The sequence below is a fragment of the Triticum urartu genome, chromosome 3 (assembly GCF_003073215.2).
Source record: "Triticum urartu cultivar G1812 chromosome 3, Tu2.1, whole genome shotgun sequence".
NCBI lineage: Eukaryota > Viridiplantae > Streptophyta > Magnoliopsida > Poales > Poaceae > Triticum > Triticum urartu.
The window spans coordinates 100,788,962-100,809,530 of NC_053024.1; the positions used below are offsets into that span (position 1 = coordinate 100,788,962).

The following is a 20,569-nucleotide window of genomic DNA, read 5'->3' on the forward strand; positions in this document are numbered from 1 at the left end:
TAGTGGACTAGCTGACTGGATGATCAACGAGTTAAACCTGGCCTACTCAGAAAACCAGGATCAGGGGAGGGAAGCGTTGAATCCTAGGCGGTTTTGATAGTCCAGGGATGTAATGTAAAAAATGCCCAGTGTAGGAAGAGCTACATCTACATGTAGCCCATTTTGAAAATACCATTTTCCAGAGAACAATTTTTTTCTACAGACAGAAATAGATGTATAACACATTCAGAAAAAAATTCATAACAATAAACTTTCGTACGTGGCGTAGACAAAAAGACAAATACGTACATGAAAATGGGCCACTTTTTTGTTGTTGTTCGGACGGATTTTTTTTTGTGTAGCTTGCAAATCATAATATTTTTGAATGAAAATTTACAGATCCATCACGAATATGTATAAGTTTACATAGATATTTTTTTGAAACTTGGAAATATCTTTTTTGATATTTTTTTGAAATAAAGGGCTACATGTAGCCCGGACTACACAACTTCACATTCGTTGCACTGTGGACTTTCTCATTCCAGTTTGGCTCTACGGATATATGTCACCCTGTCCGCCTGAAAAAACAACAACTATATTTGCAAATCTCAATGGTTTGTTTGTTAGGTTGACCCACTGCTCACCAGCAAGCTCTTGGCCTCATCAGTCAACCAGAGTAGACAAGCAGTCCACCTGATTCAGCTGAAGCTTAGCACAAGAACCAAACATGCTGCTCCAAAACCTACCGCGAGCAGAAATATTCTAGCAAAATAAAAACCATCGATCCATGCATGTTTTTTCCTTGTAACGTGTGAGTACATAAGAAATCATCCCACCTATCACACAGAACAATCTCCATATCTCCCAATCCTGACAACACATCCAGATCTTCCTCAGAAGTTCTGGCAACCAAAGCATGGCAGCTGCATCGTCTCGTGCCAAGCTCCTCCTGGCCTTGGTCTTGTTGCTGGCTCTGTGGGACTCGGCCGCGCCGGCCTGCTCCATCGACGCCATCTACAGCTTCGGGGACTCCATCGCCGACACCGGCAACCTCCTGCGCGAGGGCCCCGTGGGCTTCTTCTCTTCCATCGGCAGCTACCCCTACGGCCAGACGTACCGGAAGCCCACCGGCCGCTGCTCCGACGGCCTCCTCATCATCGACTACTTCGGTGAGCTCAGCTTCTCGCCTTGCCTTGGGGGACAGAGGTAGCCTCATTCATTCATGCTCTGCGTGACGAGACGAGTTTTCTTTTCTCTGGCGCGTGCAGCCATGGCGCTCGACCTGCCGCTGGTCAACCCGTACCTGGACAAGAGCGCCGACTTCAGCGGCGGCGTCAACTTCGCGGTGGCCGGCGCGACGGCGCTGGACCGCACGTACCTCCTGCAGAACGCGATCATCATGCCGCCGGGGAACACGCCGCTCAGCTCCCAGCTCGACTGGTTCAAATCGCACCTCAACGACACGTGCCAGCAAGGTGAGCAGGCCGCCATGCATATCGCACCAGAAGCATGGAGATTGCTCTGCTCTGCTTACTCCTGCTGTGTCACTCGCCGTGTTTACAGATTGCGCGAAGAAGCTGGGCGGAGCCTTGTTCTTGGTCGGGGAGATCGGCGGGAACGACTACAACTACGCATTCTTTCAGAAGAGGTCCGTCGAGGCCGTCAAGGCGTACGTGCCACTGGTCGTCAAGAGCATCATGGACGTCGCAAAGGCAAGCGGCAAAGCTTAGAATTAACCAATGATTAATCAATCGATCTAACCCGTACGGGCATTTGCATTTCATTGGTTATAATCAGGAGGTGATCGAGCTGGGGGCGACCCAGATCATCATCCCGGGGAACTTCCCGATCGGGTGCTCGCCGAGCTACCTCGCCCTCTTCTCCGCCGCCGGCTCCACGGACCACGACGAGCGGGGCTGCCTCAAGAGCTACAACGCCTTCGCCGCGTACCACAACGAGCAGCTCCAGGCGGCCATCGGCGACCTCCGCAAGGTCAACGCCGACATCTCCGTCGTCTACGCCGACTACTACGGCGCCTTCCTGCACCTCCTCGACCACGCCGCCGTCCTAGGTAATCGACCAAAGCTCCAAGGCGCCAGGAACCTCAACGAGAGCCGGGAGCTGACCTGCATGGCATGTGCCGCCTTGTGTTTCTTTCATGGCAGGGTTCGACGAGGGGTCGCTGCTGAAGGCGTGCTGCGGCGCCGGCGGGGAGCACAACTTCGACATGGACATGATGTGCGGCGGGATCGGGGCGAGCACGTGCGCCGACCCGGCACGCCACGTGAGCTGGGACGGCATCCACCTCACCCAGCAGGCCTACAGGGCCATGGCGCTGTCGATCCTCATGGAAGGCTTCGCCCAGCCTGCCCAAAGCGTGCAGGGCATATGGAGCTGCTGATGATAACTCATGGAGCTCGCGCGCGTTGTTCTAGGATCTAGCACAACTTGTCTAGCGTCGTCATCGATGAGTTGCCTTCGCTCGGTTTGCTTGCGGCTTGCAAATGTCAGCTTCAATTTCGGTTACGATCAATTTTCTTCTTGAACACAATCTCGCAGCATCCCTCTTCCAGATATCCTTGAAAATAGGGCCATGTAATTTTTAATTCACAGATGTAGACATATGCACAGGTTACAAATCTTAAATCTTAAACGAATTTCAAATCTTAATTTATCGTTCACAGGTTCCCTCTTCTTTATTTTCTCTTTAGTTTCCCCCGTTAGGGTATCTTCAAAGCGGACCCTTAAACCGTCCGTAACTTCTGGACTGCGCGAATCTTAACAAAAGGATTTCAAATCACAACATCCCTCTTCTTGAACACAATCTCGCAGCATCCCTCTTCTTGATTTCCTCAAACACGAATCTTGACACAAGGACCAGACGGACAGAAAAACGAATGAAAGCAAATTGATTTCATCCGGACGAAAATTAGCAATTCTGCTTATCATTCACAGCTGTAGACATTTGCACGGGTTACAAATCTTAAATCTTAACCAAATTTCAAATCTTATTTTATCGTTCACATGTTCCCTCAAACCGTCCGGATTGCGTGGTCCGGACATGCTTCGCCATCCAACACGAAGCTGTATCGGTCCAACGAGTGGTCCGGATGTATATTTCTCGGCAAACTCGAGACAAAGTGTGTGTGTGGATGGGTTGGGGGGGGGGGGGGGGGGGGGGGGGGGGGGGGGGGGGGGGGGGGGGGGGGGCGGTAGTCCGGGCAGCAGCCACGTAGGACTCCAACACCCCTGACCCACCCAAAGCCCCTCCCGAACCCCACGTCTCCATCCTCCTATTTTCTCTTCTTCGATTTTTCTCTCTTGTCTCCGCCTTCGCTCCACCACCCCGGCCGCCACGCCACACCCCTGTCGGTACGACGAGTCTGTCACCTCTAGCGGTACACCTAGGCTGCATGTTGCTTCTCCACCGCCGACGTTCCACACCTCTCCTCCGACCGCCGCTTAGGTACCATCTGCTCCTACGATGCTCATCATACCTGGCAACTGTTCAGTGAATTGTCCGAGCAACATTTTTTGTCCCTTCTTCTTTCAAGCAATGGATTTGGATATGGAGTGCATCTGCGAGCACTATGTTGAGTCGTTTGACTCGTTCGACGAGGAAGATACACGGATGAGACGGTGATGATGCAGGCGGTGATTGCAAACGTGAAGCGTGCAAAGGAGCATGTTTTTAATTTCAAGGGTCATCGAGTGCTCAACCGCAACCGGGTGCACGACCATTTGACGCTAATGGACGACTACTTTACCCTCGATGTTCTCTTCGTTGACAATTTTTACCAAAGCTTCCGGATGCACAAAAATGTTTTTGATCGTCTTTACCATGACATCCAGTCCTTTGAGGACTACTTCATCTTGAAGAAGGACGGCATGGGAAGGATTGGGTTCTCTGGTTATCAGAAGTGCACGGCCGCACTGCGGATGCTTGCATATGGCACGACCGCTAATTCATGGGACGAGTACCTAAGGATGTCCGAGAGCACATGCGGAGATGCCATGGTCAGATTTACAACAGCTATGATCGAGGTGATTGGACCTCGGTACCTGAGATAACCAACTGCGGGAGACACCGAGAGGCTCTTGGCAATCTTGGAAGCAAGAGGGTGGCTAGGTTTGCTCGGATCACTTGACTGCATGCAATGGAAATGGAAGAACTGTTCAAAAGCTTTGCAAGGGCAATATCAGGGTCATGTTAAAAAGCCCACCATCATTCTTGAACTAGTTGCATCACATGATCTTTGGACTTGACACTCTTTCTTTGGCATGCCCGGGTCCCACAAGATGTGTTTCTTTGATTTTTTTGGTCCGTTCATCGTATAAAAGTATTTTCTTCCGTACCTATCTGAGGTGGTACTAAAAGTTTTATCCGTCCACGTATAAATAAATTTTTGGGTTGGGCCTCCAAACCGTGCAGTCAAGGGGCCTGCTCTGCATCTTTTTCCTTCGATTGGGTCATAGGGAGCCAGTCCTCTACGTGGGCCAAGGGTCCTACTCTGCATCTTTTTTTCTTCTCATTTGTGCCTTAGAAAAAAAAGAATGCACAAAAATTTCAGGGAAACACATCGCTTTGTTAGTAGGTATAGAATAGTACCACCCCGCCAAAGCAAAACCATCAATTTATATACATTTTGGAGTTACGTGTTACCGATCAACTAAATACGTCGACTTGAAAATCAATAAGCGAATGAGGATGCTGCCATAAGAAAAAGAGAATGAGTCCCGCTAAGGGCCTGTTCGGTACAAAGGACTTTCACAGGAAACTCCAAAGGAATCAATTCCTATGGAAAATTTTGCTAGCTTGCGTTCGGGATAGAGAGGAAAGTAAAAAATCCATCCCAAGCTCATGTTTTGGGCGGAACACCGAGACAAGCCGTGATACGTGAGGAGCCTGACAGCTGCGCTGCACAGATTAAAAAACTATTACTGCTTGGATCAATGGGTTAGAGTTAGTTTGGGTTAGTTTGGACTCAATTAATTCAAAAATATCCAAACAGATGGGTTAGTTTGGGTTAGATGCATCTAATCCATTCAAAAAATCTAACCCACTCAAGAGATGATTATTTGGGTTAGTTTTTTTTGGGACCATTAAAAAACACATTTTTCTCTCGCTTTCCCCGCAGCAGATCCCTTCCCACTTCCTCGAAGCTTCCCGTCCTCTCTCTCCCTCCCACTCGCACCACCCGTGAAGACGCCTCGCCGTATCCGCGCTCCATCTAACCCTGTTATCCAAACACCTCTTTGGCTAGAGTTAGTTCAGGGTTAGAATCTAACTCTAACCTCTAACTGAGTTAGAGCATTCAAACAGGGCTAAAGGCAGCTAGTGTTCATCGCTGAATAAACTATGCATCAGACTATCCTTCATGTCAGATGCAGTAGTAGGCTAGCTTCCTGGGTTTTTCCTGCGGTCACCCGAACACATTTCTTCAGGCTTCCTTTTTCTTTTTACTCCCTCTGTCTCATAATGTAAGAAGTTTTCTCACAGTAGTGTAGTGTCAAAAAAAATCTTACATTATAAGACGGAAGAAGTAGATCCTATGGTTTGCTCTAGTCTTGCTTTTTCATTTCTATATTTTCATAAATTCCTATATTTTAAGTCTCTTTGTTCCGAACAGAGCCTTAAGGAAGAAAGGAATATGTTGTCCTATATGGGCTAATTAAGTGTTGCACACTTAAACGACTTGCTTCATAATTAAAGCAGTTTTGTGTTGTGCATATTGGGATCCAGTAAGTAATGCGTAATTAATAAGAGGTGGACGAATACTGCCTTGATGATGTGAAGAAGCTCGTTCGGGGTACTAGAGGAGCTCTTCAAAAAAGAGAAAGAGAACAATAGTGTAGGACAGACGAAAATAAGACGGGTAACAATCATCACTAATCTATAATAGTTCATTCCCATTAATCTATTTCTCTTAACATGCAGCCTATCCACATCAGCGGCACCGCCACATCAGTGCTCCGTTACCAGCTTACAAGAGGGACCCACCACAGATCAATCCATTCCACATATGAGCATTGGGTTACAGGTTTACATGAGGGCAACCACCGCATGTTCATGCGCACAGTGCAGAACGCATCTTCTTCCCCATCGGCTATGAATCCCGGCCCAATCATCTCCCTTAATTAACTTCCCCCACCCATCTCCTCAATTAACTCAATCATCCATTGATTTCCAATTTTCCATAGTGCGTGCAGAAGAGAAACGCACCATCTGTTTCTCAGGACGCGGTGTTTTGGTTCCTAGGTGCATATGCACCCATTGTCTAAATTACACATTTTGAGAAGTTGAAAAAATCGGAATAAAAATCTTGCGGGTATACCCAGACATTCTATGTGCATGCACAAAGTTTCGATGAAAAACAACGTTCTTTGTGGCTTGTGTAAAAAAATAAAGAAATGAAAAATGAATAGTTGTAATGAAGCATCAGAAATTTTCTTTTTTACACAAGCCACAAAAAACCTCGTTTTCACCGAAAACTTTGTGCACGCACATAGAATATCCGGATATACACGCGGGATTTTTGTTCAGAATTTTCCACCTTTTCAAAATGTGTATTTAGACAATAGGTGCATATGCATCTAGGAGCCATTGCAAATTTCCGTGTTTCTCATGCATTTATTCGGTGGAGAAGAGGAATAAGCAACAGATGGTGCGGTATCAATAAATCGACGCGAGCCGGAGGTCCTCAGCGGTGCTGCGAGGAGCCGAGCGCGCGTCCCTATTGGCGAGGAGAAACGCAAAGGTGCTGCCTTGCTCCTAATCCCGATCCAGAATCTGGGGATTAGGTTTCGCCCCCGCACTGTCCATAGTCTCCGACTGCGACACAAGCTGAGTGTGGAAGCTTCTAGAACCAGCTAATTGTTGATGGGAGACGTCCGCCTCCGTCGACCGTCACCTGCGGTGCAAGTCTCACGGAAGAGGAGGACCGTGGAAGCTTCTAGAACTAACTGGTTTTCGATGGGAGACGCTCGCCTCCGTCGCGCAGCCACTGCATGCGGTGTCGCCTTCCTTCTCCAACTTGACCGTGCCGACAACTATAGGCTCCTCGCCACCGTTCTCGATTCGCCATCGCCCAGTCCAACAAGATCTTCACCACATGGTACACCTCAATCGCCCTACCTCAGCATCTGCAGCCGGTTGAACCTGACCTTTCAGTCATGGGGTACGTACATGCATAGATGGATCCCATCCATTAGCGGCACGAGCAATGACTACCCAAGAGGCTACGACCGTAAGGAATTAATAAGACCACCTGTTGTTGTTCATGTACTAATGTACTGTATTGTCAAATCTTCTGCTGCCGTTCACTGATGTTCCCCAACTTGATTATTTAGTGTTCTGTTAAAAGTTGAAGTAGCAACTTTGCTTTCTTTTAGATCGTAAACCCATTGCAGATATGCTACTCATCTAATTTCTTCTAGCAGGTTGTGTCAATCATGTTACTGAATCTCTTATAAGAGAGGGGATGCTACCACCCACTGAGGCAACTCCTTCTCTGCCATTCTGTATTGTATAAATTTTGCACAGATTGTACTATCGTGCACCACTAAACAAGACATAGTGCGCAAATCTCCTTTGATGGTATGACCACCATAATTTTCTTTATTGTTTAACACTTCTACAATTGTAATTAATGGTGTCTGCTGAATGTATTGCTAAACAATCAAAATGTCTAGATGTTTGCAGGTTACTTTTGTCTGGATTTTGTTGTTATCTTCCAATCAATGTCATGTGTTAATGTCCTACATGTGTTACTTCAGCATGTATGCGCACCCAAGAATGTTAGCTGAGTATTGGTCTGAACAGTTGAAGGAAGTTAAGACGATAAAAAAATAGTTGAGGGGATATCAATACATATTTCCCGTCCATTCTCATTAGTGTTGCATGGACCTAAAAGTAGTATTGTGAAACAAGATACAGATTGTTTGAAACTACATTGGATACTAACCTCTCTCTTCAATACTTTTCCTTTTGATTTCTTATTTTTTATCTACAATGACAACATTGGCAAATGTCCTCTCAAATGCTAATTTCCTTATCTATAGAAGTAAGATCATGTCAATTATCATTATAGATTCTTATTCTTTGATTGCTATTGAATTGCATCAGTTCTACACATTCAGTTTGGCTTTACGGAATGGGTAAGATTTTTTTTACTATCTCTCTTCATTGTCATAGTTGTTTGACTTAACGTACATATCATTGTTTTGGAACAGGTTATCCTGGCTTTGCAAACCATTACTGTTCTGAAATCCATGTTTAATTGTAGATGCCATGTTTGATTATTGAACCAAAGTTCATCACAGTACTAACTTTAAAAGCCTTCTCCCTTGACTGGTCTTGACTTGCTAAGTAAAACTGTATCACTATTTTATTTTGTTCTGAAACTTACTTTGTCTATAATATAGCCTTCATTAAATATAGTAGTGGTTGAATTTTTTTGCAGAAATTATTGTACAACCTAAATTGGTATTTCTTTTACGTTCTCACCACTATGCAACTCTTCTTACATACTATTTTTCCCCACTTTTCAAGTGCTAGCACTGTGATCCCTGTTATTGCCGGTGATTGTTTGCTGTCCTTAGTGGATGAAGATAAAAATTGAAATATTATGCAGGCAACTAAAAATAATCATTACCACCTCCAGAGGAAATCCCCAATGCTTATTTAATTTGTAGTATATTTATTTTAGCTTTGTGTGTAAGATGTTTTGGATGGAGAGATGGTTGTTTGGGTCACTATATTTAGCTAATGGAAAATGAAGCACTAGCTTATGTTCATAATTTAAAGGAAATCTTTTGTATTTTTCTAGCCAATCATGCATTCTACAATCTCATGATGTGGGTTTACTATAGCTGAGAGACGAGGTGGTTAACAACTATATTCAAATTATTTATATATTTTTTCTAATTTATTTTCATTTAGCTTGCTACAATTTCCGCAACAACGTGCGGGGTATCATCTAGTATATAAAAAAGAATAGATTCAAAAATGTCAAACCTATAGAGTTTTCTCTCTCAAAGAAATAGAAATATCATATAGAGTCAGGGGATGGAATCGAATAGAGTCGACGAATGTTTTCCATTGCAACTTACGTGTATTTGTGCTAGTAGAAAGAGAAAATCACATAGTATCTCTACCTAATAATAAAGCAGGTAGGGTTTCTGCCCGTCCGCCGCATCAATTTGTAAAAAAGCCTCTGCGTTTTCATGAAATCAACCCGCAGTCCAGATTTAAGTCACATCGAACCGTTATTTTACATTTTTCCAAAAATCCCCTTAACTTTTTAGGTATTCCATCCGGGGATCATATTTAAGTTAAATAAATGCTTTTCTAAACCATTCATATCTTTTAAACTGTAACTCCGATTTAAACATGTTATATATGAAATTTGATTAGAAAAATATGTAGAATATGAATATAGGATTATTTTAACCTGTTAAGTATTTATAATATTATTTTGGAAGATATTTAATTCAAACAAATGATTTTCTAAATTATACGTATCTTTTAAACCATAACTTCAACTTTAATATGTTATATATGAAATTTGATTAGAAAAATGTGTGAAATCTGTATATGATGTTAATTTTACCTGCTAAACATTTTTTAAATATTGTTTTGGAAGCAAACTTATAACTATGGCACACGATTCATTTTTCTTTCATACAGGCGGCGATCCGGATTGCAAATAAACACCCACTATAATCATATAGGGAAAAGAAAACATCGAGAACTACACATGCATACCTCTGAATACGTCGCAGGGGAAAACAACAAATTTCTCATCACGAGTGTGAGAGAAAACGAGAGAGAGAGGGAGAGGGAGGAGAGAGGAAGATAGAGACGTCTTAGGATTAACCACATTCTAACACGTTTTAGTTTGTGTGAACACTAAGGCCACCGCCGGCGAGGGTGAGAAGAAGGATAAGCGGCAACACAAATATGATGCGTCGCTAAAATAAAGGAGATGGACCTATTGTTGTCATGAGAGATGGTTGTTCGGTTAAGAGTATGTGTTGTGTTTTTTCTCCCGTTGCAACGCACGGCCTCTTTTGCTAGTAAAATAAAAAGTGACTTACGCGAAAAAACATAAAAAGTGACTTACATTAAAAAACTGTCGGTTTATAATAGTCGCTACAAAAATAAAATACATAAACATAAAGAATATTGTTGTGAGAAAATAATAAAATCGTCAGAAACCGAAAAGCACACACCAGCACGAAACCCCCCTGCTCCTCTCTACGGTTGAACTCTGAACTGAAGCCCCAACCTGAAGACAAGACAAGGGAAGAGCGGAGCAGAGAGCGCCGCGACCGCGAGCGCCCAACCCCCTCACCCCACCCACCTACACCTACTCCCTCCAGCAGAGCCGCCGCCGCCGTCCTGATCCCGCGATGTCCTCGTGGCTGCGGAGCGCGGTGAGCAAGGCCGTCGAGGCGGGCGGCCGCAGCGGCGTCACTCGCGCCGTGCTGGGCTACGCCGATGCCGTCGCCCACCACGCCGGCCAGGCCGTCGCCGAGGGCACTAAAATCCTCAATGATCGCATGGTGAGCGCCCCTCCGCTTTCCGCCCCTCTATTCCCCGCCACTCCCGAAACCCCTTCGGTTTCGTCGAAATTGATGCTGTTGGGGACGTGCGAACCGAGAAATTAGTCAAACCGAGATTTTGTGCAGACTAAGCCAATTTAAACAGCATTCTAGCTATGCTGATTCTAATTTAATCTGTACGAATTGAGGAGATCTCTCAGCAATTGGACGATTTCATGCCCCACATGTTATGGCAAGTTCATACTATGTTCCAAGACTGGGAAGGGTTGCCACACAGTGGCGATTTTTTTTTAATGTTTTGAGTATTTGGGATTTTAGGCTCGACTGTTTGACGCTGGATTCAGTGTGTCTGTACTGCACTCAAAGATATCAAATGTCAAATGCCCTATCCCTGAATCCTGATGATGATTTGCGGCAAGTTAACCAAGTGTTTAATGTGATCTGCAGATCACCCAGAACTACAAAAGTGTCAAGAAGACAGTGAAGCGCTTGGAAGAGGCGGCAGTCTCATCGCGCGGGGATCAGAGAGTTCAGGTGCTAACGCGCTGGCTCAGGTCACTTCAAGAGATCGAGGCTGCGTTCGGAGGTTTGGATGGGAGTGTCTCACAGAATGTCTCTTCTATTGACCCAAACAGCTTGAAAACACCATTAGCAAGAGTATGCATCTACGCATCACATTGCCTTTGTGTGTCCGTTTGTGGCCATGCGCTATTTTTGCTTTGCTTCCTTGGTTTCATGTGTTTTGATATCGACTCTTGTGCACAGGTTTTGTTTTATGACGCTGACATTGGAGGAGCTCCTATGAACTTCCGAGATGTATTCCTCTATAGCCAAGCACTTGAGGGTATTACATTGTCCATGGTGAGTTGGTTCAGCCATGATACCCTGACTGTCAAGACTCTAGATAACATCTACTTTGTCTAACCAGCTTGAATTCCCTGTCACACAATGCTATTGTTCATTCTTACCACTGATAGAAGCTATCAAACTAAACACATTTGAGTACTTTTTACGCGCAGGTTCTTCAAGCTCCCAAGGAAGAAGAGGTCTCCCTGCTTTTGGAAATTTTCGGGTGAGTTTATTGTGTAAATAGTAGTAATACAGTTTGGTGTTGCTAATTTTTGGATAGGTTGATCCGATGGGCTTTAACAATCTGTAGAACCACATTTCCTTTTCTCCTTTAGTTGGCATACTAGGAATATATTGGTACTTATTACTTAAATATGGTTGTACACGAAAAATCATTAACATTCTGTAGATTATGCTAGTTGTTTCTTGACCTGAATGAACATGATCTTCTGAAACACCTGAATAAATTACTACTTAAAATTTTTAAGGCTTGTTCTTATCCATTAGTGTTACAGTTGATTTGGTTATTTAATGTGTGGATAAGATTCTTGTATGTTTATTTTCGAGACCATATTCTTACGCTGTTTTGTGGTTTTGATGATATATTTCTCCTAAACATACAGTTAAGATAACCCACATATTGCTGAACAACCTCATCAGTTGTAGGCCTTGCAAGATTATGTTTACTGTTCCTTGTATTACTGAATGTTCTTTTCAATCTCAACAACCTTTCCATTTAACTGTTTGTCATTTCCTTTAGCCTATGTCTTACAGGAGGGAAAGAAATCAATAATGCAATTATAAGCAGCATACAAGACTTGGCAAAATCATTCTCAATTTACCACGATGAAGTCCTGGTACGTTTGTTTGATGTTCTATACTCTTATGGCATGCTTACTAAATTGGCAAAAGGCTAAAATTGCAATATAATAAATTTTACAGATAATTTGTAAATATATTACAAAGTGGGTGTTATATATCTGCCTAACTCATAGTCTACAACTTTTTATTCACATATATGTCTAAATTTCTCCGTTCCCACTTGAGTTTCTTTCTCTATTTTATTCTCAATATTTTTGCTTACTGATGACATAGTAGAATTATTTATCATAGCTTGCTTCCTTTTCTTGCAAGCACTACTTTATCTATTTTTATTCACCTTATCCAAATTCTGGATGATTTGTGTTTACACCGCACATGATTTCTTGTTGCCCTTTTTTCTTTCATATAAGGGAAAAAAATGATGTTATTCGAGGAGATTTTTTAGGTTTCTAATAAGTAACCATGAGAAGAAACCAATAACCATAGAGCGATGAATACGTGTGACTGTGAGGCTGTGAACATAGCTATACTCTGGTACTTTAAGGGTCTGCAGATTTGTTGCTTGAAGAACTAGAGCGATGAATGTGATGATGCATTTCTGCTCCACTGTCGCTGGACTATGGCTATTGCCTTTTATGGAGAGAGAGCATAAGATTGTTCAGTATTACCCATTTTTAATGTCTTTCCATTAGGAAAAAGTTTAAGTGTGTGCATAAGTGGTGAACTTTTTGAGAAATTGACTTCATGTCTATCATACTAAATTCCTATACACATTTAGGTGAAACGTGAAGAGCTGCTTCAGTTTACCCAGAGTGCTATTTCAGGACTAAAGAGGAGTGTTGACATTGTGAGGTGAGCATTTATGTAACTAGCTGTCAAAGTCTGGTTTTCTTACTGGTCGTCTACACGATCTGGTATATGATGTGTTGTAATGAGATTAGATGTTATACTTATCTCATGCATTTTTGTTGTAATTGGTCCATAAATGTCAATTAAACTCTCAATATTTGAATCATATACCTGAACCCTCCTTTTCCAAAGTTTTTCGCCTGCAACATCTGGGGCGCCCAAAAGAGATACCATGGTTCTTTTGCCTCTAAAATTCAGAAATTGTTTTAATTTCGTTTGTTGTTACTATAATATGTTAATTTTACTTCAGGATAGATGCTGAAGCCTTAGAATTGTGGAAGAAACTAGATGAGAAGGAGGCATTGCGAGTTCAATCAACTGAAGATCCTGAAAAAGCTTCAGAAGATACTGCTGTTGCAGTCGTTGAGGTGTTACCTCTGTCAACGTATTATAATTTAGTACTTACATATTCACAGAAGTTTTCTTGATTTAGCTTAGTCGCCACTTGTCAGACTACATATGTGTTTAGCCTGAGATCTTCAACTATATCTTTAGAATTTCTTATTTCATCCCACCTTATGAGCACATGCTTGTCAGGGAGTTGACCTGGCAGATAGATTGTCCCTGAAAACATATGCAACTGACTAATTGATTATAGAGAACAGAAGCACCAACCTTGATCTCACTGATTATGTTAAATTTGTTCACTGCACCAATAGGCAATAGTTCTCAAACAATAGTTCAGTATCACATGTTGATATGTTTTATAATGTTACATCTTCTATTACTTCTATTTTTCTGTTTCACATTTCTTTTAAGGTGCTAACTGAATTCTCCACTTTGACCAGTCTTTTAAAGAAGCACTCACTGAAGTGAGGTTCTGCTCTAGAATGGAAGACCTTCTACTGAAGAAAAGATCAATTAACGCTGGGGATTCCCCAGAGGTTCATTTCCAGAAGGCATGTATTCATGTGATCTTTATGCATATCATTTTTAACCTTGAAATTTTCATATTTAAAACTTCTTGCAAAATGACTGAATGTTACCTTTCACATAATACTTTATAGATCACTAATAGGAATATCTTTTAGTGCCATGCGCTGCAGATTTTATGCATACATACTTCTACTTCTTTTTTGTTCCTGGAACTTAATTTGTAGACTTTGTCACTGAAAGAATTGAACTGGTGAGTAATGGGATATGTTTTCATGTGTTCCTTAAATATCCCATTGAATAGTTGTATCCTATGCACTAGTACTCTTGTTGAGCACTTGAACGCGATGGCCGTAGAAGTTGATTTTTTGGGCTAAGGTTTCACGCATATTTTGTGTGTGCAAGTGACCAGTCACCATTGTGCTTGAGACCATGGTGGAGTCAGCTTCCATGTACCTTTTTGTTCAGTTTAGACTTCTGATATTGACTTGATAGACACTCACTTGGTGAAAAAGGCATGGACTGCAATAACAAATACATTGTGGTAAATTTTGCAGGTTGACAAATTAAAGGTCTTAGCATCCTCCCTTGCCAATTCATCCTCCAAGGCAGAGAAGCGTATTTTGGATCACAGGTGGAGCTTCCATACAATTCGTCTCTATGAATCTTTTGATGCCATTTGATTTACTTTATATCATCTACCTTTACGAGTTCATTTTTCTTCATCGATGATCCCTTTGATTTTTTTTTTGGTGAATTCAATTACTTGGTAGACCATTAAGTATCTTTCATGTTGCTCCCTATCGTGGTTGCATTCTTTTTCTGTATTTTGCTGGTGTATTATTTTTTTAACAAATCCATTGGTTGGACAAGAACTTCGAGGTGACCTTTCAAATTTTATTGTGCATACTGCAGACGCCAGAAAGAGGAGGCTCTTAACTTTCGTGCCAAAAAGGAGAATGAAGTGAGTGCAGTTGAAAAAGTAAGAATCCTATTCCTAGCCCATACGGTGGCAGTAGAAATGTTTGTACTCTTTGTACTATAAGAAATCATATTTTGGAACATAGGTCTCTCATAGTGATTTTCATTTAGCAGCTGGTTTTGGCCGTGCACCTTTGGACACGTGTCTTGTTTCATGAAAACTGCATCTAACACCTGCTATAAGTAACCATTATGCGTGCGCACAGTGTTCATGGGATGTAGGGTTGCTAGCGAGTCAAGCTCGAGCCAGCCACGATGTGGTTTGAGACTAGAGTTAGGCTCGAGCTCAGCTCGAGCAAACTGATATGAGGTTTAGCTGAGCTCGAAAAAGATCAGTAAGGTCATGCATATAAAAAGTGAAGACAATTTTGTGAGATCAGCTCCAGCTAACTGAGATGAGGTTGAGCTCAGGTCACTTTGAGCTTGAACCAAACTTAACTTGAGGCTAGTTCTAGCTGAGCTCGAGCAGCTTGTGGAGCCCAAGCTTTGTTTACAAGGCTATTATAGGATGTCTACCTATATTTCTGGATCATAAGTACTTTGCATGCAAATTCACATGTCACACATACATTAAAATAAATGCTTGGATGAATATTGCTTTGTTGTATTTTCTGCTGATGTTCCTTACCTTTTAATGTGTCGCTTATATAGGAGTTGACTGCTGAGATTTCTGAATTGGAGAAGCAAAGGGATGAACTTGAGGCTCAGCTGAAGAAGGTACCTGCGTTTTCCTTAATAAGACCTTCCTATATTATTATTTTCGTGTTGGCTACTTCTAGGCATAGGTTTGACATGGACACAAATGTTTCCGTCCGGCAGACTAATGAGTTCTATCATTAGTAGCCTTAACCCAAGGCCTCTCTGATGCAGGATTATCGGAGGTGTTGAGTTACCAGTGATATTTATTGTTGTGCTAAAACTAATCGTATATATGAGTTTCCAAAACTATCATATTTTGAGGTCCTTCCTCTTTTCGTCCAACAGGTCAACATTTCACTGAATGCTGCTGTTGGGCGGCTCAAGCTAACAAGGGAAGAGAGGGATCAGTTTGATGAAGCAAACAATCAGATGATCTTTAGTTTAAAAGCGAAGGTGCGTCCACTTTTTTGATTGCCCAGTTTTAGTACTCTTCCAGTAATATTCACGAGATTGACGTTTGCTTTTTGGGTTAAAGTATTTGATCAGCTTCATATTTTGTTTTGAATTAGGAGAATGAACTTTCAAAAACTATTGCCTCATGTAATGTGGAGGCTGGTGTAGTCAAGACTTGGATCAATTTCCTCGAGGATACTTGGCAGCTCCAGTCGTCATACGATGAACAGATTGAACAGAAAACCAAGTATGTAGTGATTATGGCTATACCGACCTTTGATTGCAACCATTTTATCCTACTCCCCCCCCCCCCCTGTAAAGCTATAATTAAAAATGGTTCTACATTCTTTTAAATCAATTAAGCTTTATTTTTGGTTTTATGGTCACAGTGCTGAGCTAGAGAGATGCACAAGCAATTTTATGAAGTTGACGAAATATCACCTTTCTACATTCAAGGTACTTGGTTGGGTATAAAATAAACTGTTTAAAGCCGTTGTTCCATTCCTAGAGAACACACTGTACCATTAGGGTGTATATTTTTATCACTGTTTTTTATGCATCTTTTGTCTTGAGCAGGAAGTTCTAAGCCCATCGATTGAGCGGATCCACACATACGTGGATAATTTGGCATTCTTAAATTCAAGGTTATTCAATTGTTTTTTTCACTAAAGTCTTCCACATATTCCTGGACCCTCCTGTCTGACACAACAAAGGTCCTAATGAGTTTGCCGTTATATGATTTGGGCCAAATATTGTAGGGATGACTCAACGGAACTTGAAGACGAGGAGGTGTCAGAAAAGACAAGCCCACAGAAAGCCCTTGAGGAGGAATATTTGGAAACTGAAAAGAAGGTTCGTACCGAGTACCCAATTGTGATGCTTACCTGTTTTCATAATCGAACTGCTAGTTAATTCTGTTTATCCCCATCAACCTCTCCAAATAAACACTCCTATGTATGTACCCATGTTTTCCCCCCAAATAGTTGGTTGTGCAGAGGAAACCACATGAACAGATATATGGTTAGAAAATAAGTACTTTGGGTGGCTGTTAATGTTGCAATGTTTTCAGATCGTAATTGCCTTCAGCATCACTGATCACATGAAGAAGCTATTTTATTCCGAACAAGGGTACAGTTCTAGGTACGGCCGTACTTCCCATAGTATTTTCTTTCTTGTCCTTACAATTTCTTTGGTGGGAAATCGGTTTTGATCCCTGCAACTGGACATGTTCCATTTTCTTTTCTTTTCAGGAGAGATGATCCAGAGGTCAGGAGCTTATTTTCGGAGATAGAGAAACTGAGAGAGGCATTCGAGTCTATAGAAAGGCCGACACTAGAAATCGAAATCCGCAGAGCAAAGGTGCCAACAAAGGAGCGAATCGAGTCGAGCTCTTCGCCTGTTCAGGCACCCTCTACGCCTAAAGCTGCGCCCATGGGCTCTCCAAAATCTCCAGTGAAATCTGAGCAAACACTGGACCTTGGTTCGGAGCTCGCGGAGTTGGAGTTAGAATTTGGTAAATCCAACAGGTACTCCCCTGAAGATATAAGCGGGTGGGAGTTCGACGAGCTCGAAGAGGAGCTGCGAGCCGACATATCCAAATCGAGCAATACGAAATGAACACATGCATCTACACCGTGAAGTGCATACCATGTTGCGCGCCTCTGGGCACTGCACGACCCCGAACACCCGAATGTACATAGTGTTGTTTTATTGTGTCCATTCCTGTCCTTTTTTTTGCGGGTGCATTGCTCTGTCCTTATGAGAGATGCAAATATGTAAGACTACCGTTGAGGCCTTGACAAGTAATTTCTTATTTGTTTGTTCTTGTCATGGACATGTATGCATACAGAAACAGTGAAACATACTCCTTGACATTTGTAAAAAATTCCATGTATATGCTTTTCGTATTTCTCAGCATGGGATTACCACTTGAAAACCAACTTACAAATTGTACTGCCTTTGCATTTCCACTTTACAACAACACAAAATGGCAACACATGCTAACTTTGATACTCCGTTATCATTATCATTATAATTATTAAAAAGAGGAATATATCATGATCATTATTATTTTTCCATTCGAGTAGGCAGACGGGTTTGTCATCATCTCCTAATAATCCTCCGTAGCTGTACGTCTTATGCTTGACGAGGCACAGGGCTACGCCGTCGACGCAGCGCGCGACCTCCACGCCGGTGAGCATGGCCACACCGCAACCACTCGCGTCGTGCGAGAATTTGGCGACGCAGAACCGGCCGTCGCCGGTGCCTAAGTGCAGGAGGAACGACCGTACCGCCGCCTGGCAGGGCACGGTAAAACCCTCCCACTCGTGGCTCACCACCGGCGGTTGTCCGGCCGCCGCGCCTGCTTGCCGCAGGTCCGCCGCGCAGAGGACGCTCTGGTCCCTCTCCGAGAAGCCGAACCAGAGCCTGCGCTCCGGGGCGAAGAAGGCGCGCCCGTGGAACGGCATGGCCCAGTCGCCGACCTTGCTCCACTCGCCATGGCGGACCTCGTTGCCCTTGATGCCATAGGAGATCTTCTTGGTGTTCAGGGAGTAGGTGCCGTGGCCCCTCGCGGAGACCCAGAGCTGCGTCTCGCCGACCACCGTGTAGGCGTCGACGGCGCCGTCGTACGCGCCGGCCTCGCGGCCCTCCTCGGGCCGCTGCGTCGCGTAGGGCGGCGGCGGGACGTACCGCCAGTGCATCTCCGACCTGCGCGACCAGTAGGTGTCGTCGGCGAGCGCCTCCACGACGGGCCGCTCGTGCGCGTCGTCGGGCGGGCTGCTGAAGAAGAACGCGTCGTCACCGACGGAGACCGACACGGGGGCGTGCTTCGGGCCCTCCGCGCTCGGCACCCGGAGACGGCGCGCAGCGCGTCGTCGTAGAGGAGCGCGCGGCCGAGGTGGTCCGTGGCGGCGATCTTGTCCCTGCCGCGGCCGAAGAGCACGAAGTTCATGGGAAGGTCGCCGGCCGACGGGTACAATGTCACGATCGGGGGAGGCAGGCGGCCCTCCCTGATCTCCGACGCGGCCTCCTCGGCCGCCTGCGCTCGTCGCCGGCCGTCCTTGTCGGAGAAGAAGAGGGACCACGGCGGTATGCGGTGCACCGTGTAGAGAGACTGCAACGGGTGCCTGCATCTCTCGACCACCAGATACAGAAATGCTCGGGCCCGACTCATCGCCGTAGCCATAATTCGGATCGAGCGTGGTGTCGCCGGACTGGGAGGCGGCGGCGAACGAAGGATTGGAGCAGGTAGGGGTGGGCACGATTTTTTTTTCAAGGTCAAGACAAGAAGATGCACGAGCCCAAAGCCCAGGAGAAGTTGACGCCGGCCTTAGAGCATCTCTAACAGACACCGTAAAAGCGCCCGATCCGTATAATTTCGGCGACTATACGTGTTTGACCTGTTTTTTTTGGATTAGACTCCGTATAATCGCCTCGGCCCGTAAAATGTTTATAGTGGTTCAGAAACTCCCAACAGTATATCTACGGATCCGCAGTCGCTATACGGGATGAAACTCTATTGCCCCGCCACCGCAATCCCCTCTTCCCCTGGAGGTCCTATGTGCCGCATTCTGCGGCAGATACGTGCTCCATCGCACAGGGGTGCGCCCGACTGGGCCGGCCCATTGCAGTGTGCTCTGAATGCGATGGTGAAAAATCGCAAAAAGTTATTACAACATAGCTGGGATTCAAACTCACGACTGCCTACTCGCGCACGCTAGCTGGTACCACTACGCGAGAACAAATATGGTGACAGATATGCATTGCCAGGTTTTAAAAACTAATAGCGCTAGAAGACTTAACACTTTTTGAAATAATCCCTAACAAAATATTCCAAATTTTACGTTATTTTCTGAACTTACGAACAATTTATGAAAATGGCGAACACATTTGAAAATTCCAAACATTTTTTCGTAAATATGAACATTTTCCGAATTTGTGAAAAAGATTCAAAATGGGAACAATTTTCAAAATCATGAACATATTTTTTTATTTTTAGACCAAAGTTAGAACGGAGAACAATTTTAAAAATTCCAAACAAATTTGAAAAGTGAACTTTTTTCGAATAGGTGAACAAAATTTTGGAAACAAGAACAATTTTTGAAAACATGAACATTTTTGAAATCCCGGTCATTATTTGAAACGTTCCAAAAATGAACAAAAACATTCCGAACAATTTTTGGAAAATGAGAACAATTTTTGAAATGCCCGAACAATTTTTTGAAAATGCGAACATTATGTGAATTTATGAACAATTTTTGAAAGCACAACAATTTTTACAAAATTGAAAATATTTTAAAACTATGAACATTTTGTTTTCCAGTTTTTGGACAAATTTTGAAACCTGATTTGTTTTTAAAAAATGGACTTGAAATGTAAAGGAAACGAAAAAAAGAAAAAGAAAAGAAATAAAAAAGAGAGGAAAAAAAGAAACAGAAAATCGAAAAAGAAAAAAAAACGCTTCAAGGAACCTTCTAGAAGTTTCCCAAAACCGGAA

General features: G+C 43.5%; 2 protein-coding genes and 1 pseudogene across 2 annotated transcripts; 2 read left to right on the forward strand and 1 right to left on the reverse strand.

Moving 5' to 3' along the window:
- The first annotated feature begins 781 nt into the window (after positions 1-781).
- On the forward strand, positions 782-2,631 carry LOC125548077 (acetylajmalan esterase-like). Its single transcript, XM_048711763.1, has 5 exons — positions 782-1,148; positions 1,248-1,454; positions 1,543-1,691; positions 1,777-2,050; positions 2,145-2,631. The coding sequence occupies exons 1-5, from the start codon at positions 896-898 to the stop codon at positions 2,378-2,380; spliced, it is 1,119 nt and encodes a 372-aa protein (XP_048567720.1). The 5' UTR covers positions 782-895; the 3' UTR covers positions 2,381-2,631.
- Positions 2,632-10,235: 7,604 nt separating this feature from the next.
- On the forward strand, positions 10,236-17,965 carry LOC125543117 (A-kinase anchor protein 9). Its single transcript, XM_048706369.1, has 18 exons — positions 10,236-10,545; positions 10,993-11,202; positions 11,311-11,406; positions 11,565-11,617; positions 12,155-12,251; positions 12,995-13,068; positions 13,376-13,493; positions 13,914-14,024; positions 14,556-14,632; positions 14,914-14,980; positions 15,631-15,696; positions 15,964-16,071; positions 16,188-16,318; positions 16,461-16,527; positions 16,648-16,715; positions 16,830-16,923; positions 17,141-17,211; positions 17,322-17,965. Exons 1-18 carry the CDS (start codon positions 10,393-10,395, stop codon positions 17,686-17,688), a joined length of 2,028 nt encoding a protein of 675 aa, XP_048562326.1. The 5' UTR covers positions 10,236-10,392; the 3' UTR covers positions 17,689-17,965.
- A 91-nt stretch (positions 17,966-18,056) lies between these two features.
- On the reverse strand, positions 18,057-19,246 carry LOC125546710 (annotated as a pseudogene).
- Between the last annotated feature and the right edge of the window lie 1,323 nt (positions 19,247-20,569).

Coding starts and splice junctions, on each gene's coding strand:
- LOC125548077 (XM_048711763.1), top strand. CDS start 896: ATGGCAGCTGCATCGTCTCGTGCCAAGCTCCTCCTGGCCTTGGTCTTG. Junction 1,149..1,247: donor CCTCATCATCGACTACTTCG/GTGAGCTCAGCT, acceptor TGGCGCGTGCAG/CCATGGCGCTCGACCTGCCG. Junction 1,455..1,542: donor CAACGACACGTGCCAGCAAG/GTGAGCAGGCCG, acceptor CCGTGTTTACAG/ATTGCGCGAAGAAGCTGGGC.
- LOC125543117 (XM_048706369.1), top strand. CDS start 10,393: ATGTCCTCGTGGCTGCGGAGCGCGGTGAGCAAGGCCGTCGAGGCGGGC. Junction 15,697..15,963: donor TTGAGGCTCAGCTGAAGAAG/GTACCTGCGTTT, acceptor TTCGTCCAACAG/GTCAACATTTCACTGAATGC. Junction 16,924..17,140: donor ATTTGGAAACTGAAAAGAAG/GTTCGTACCGAG, acceptor CAATGTTTTCAG/ATCGTAATTGCCTTCAGCAT.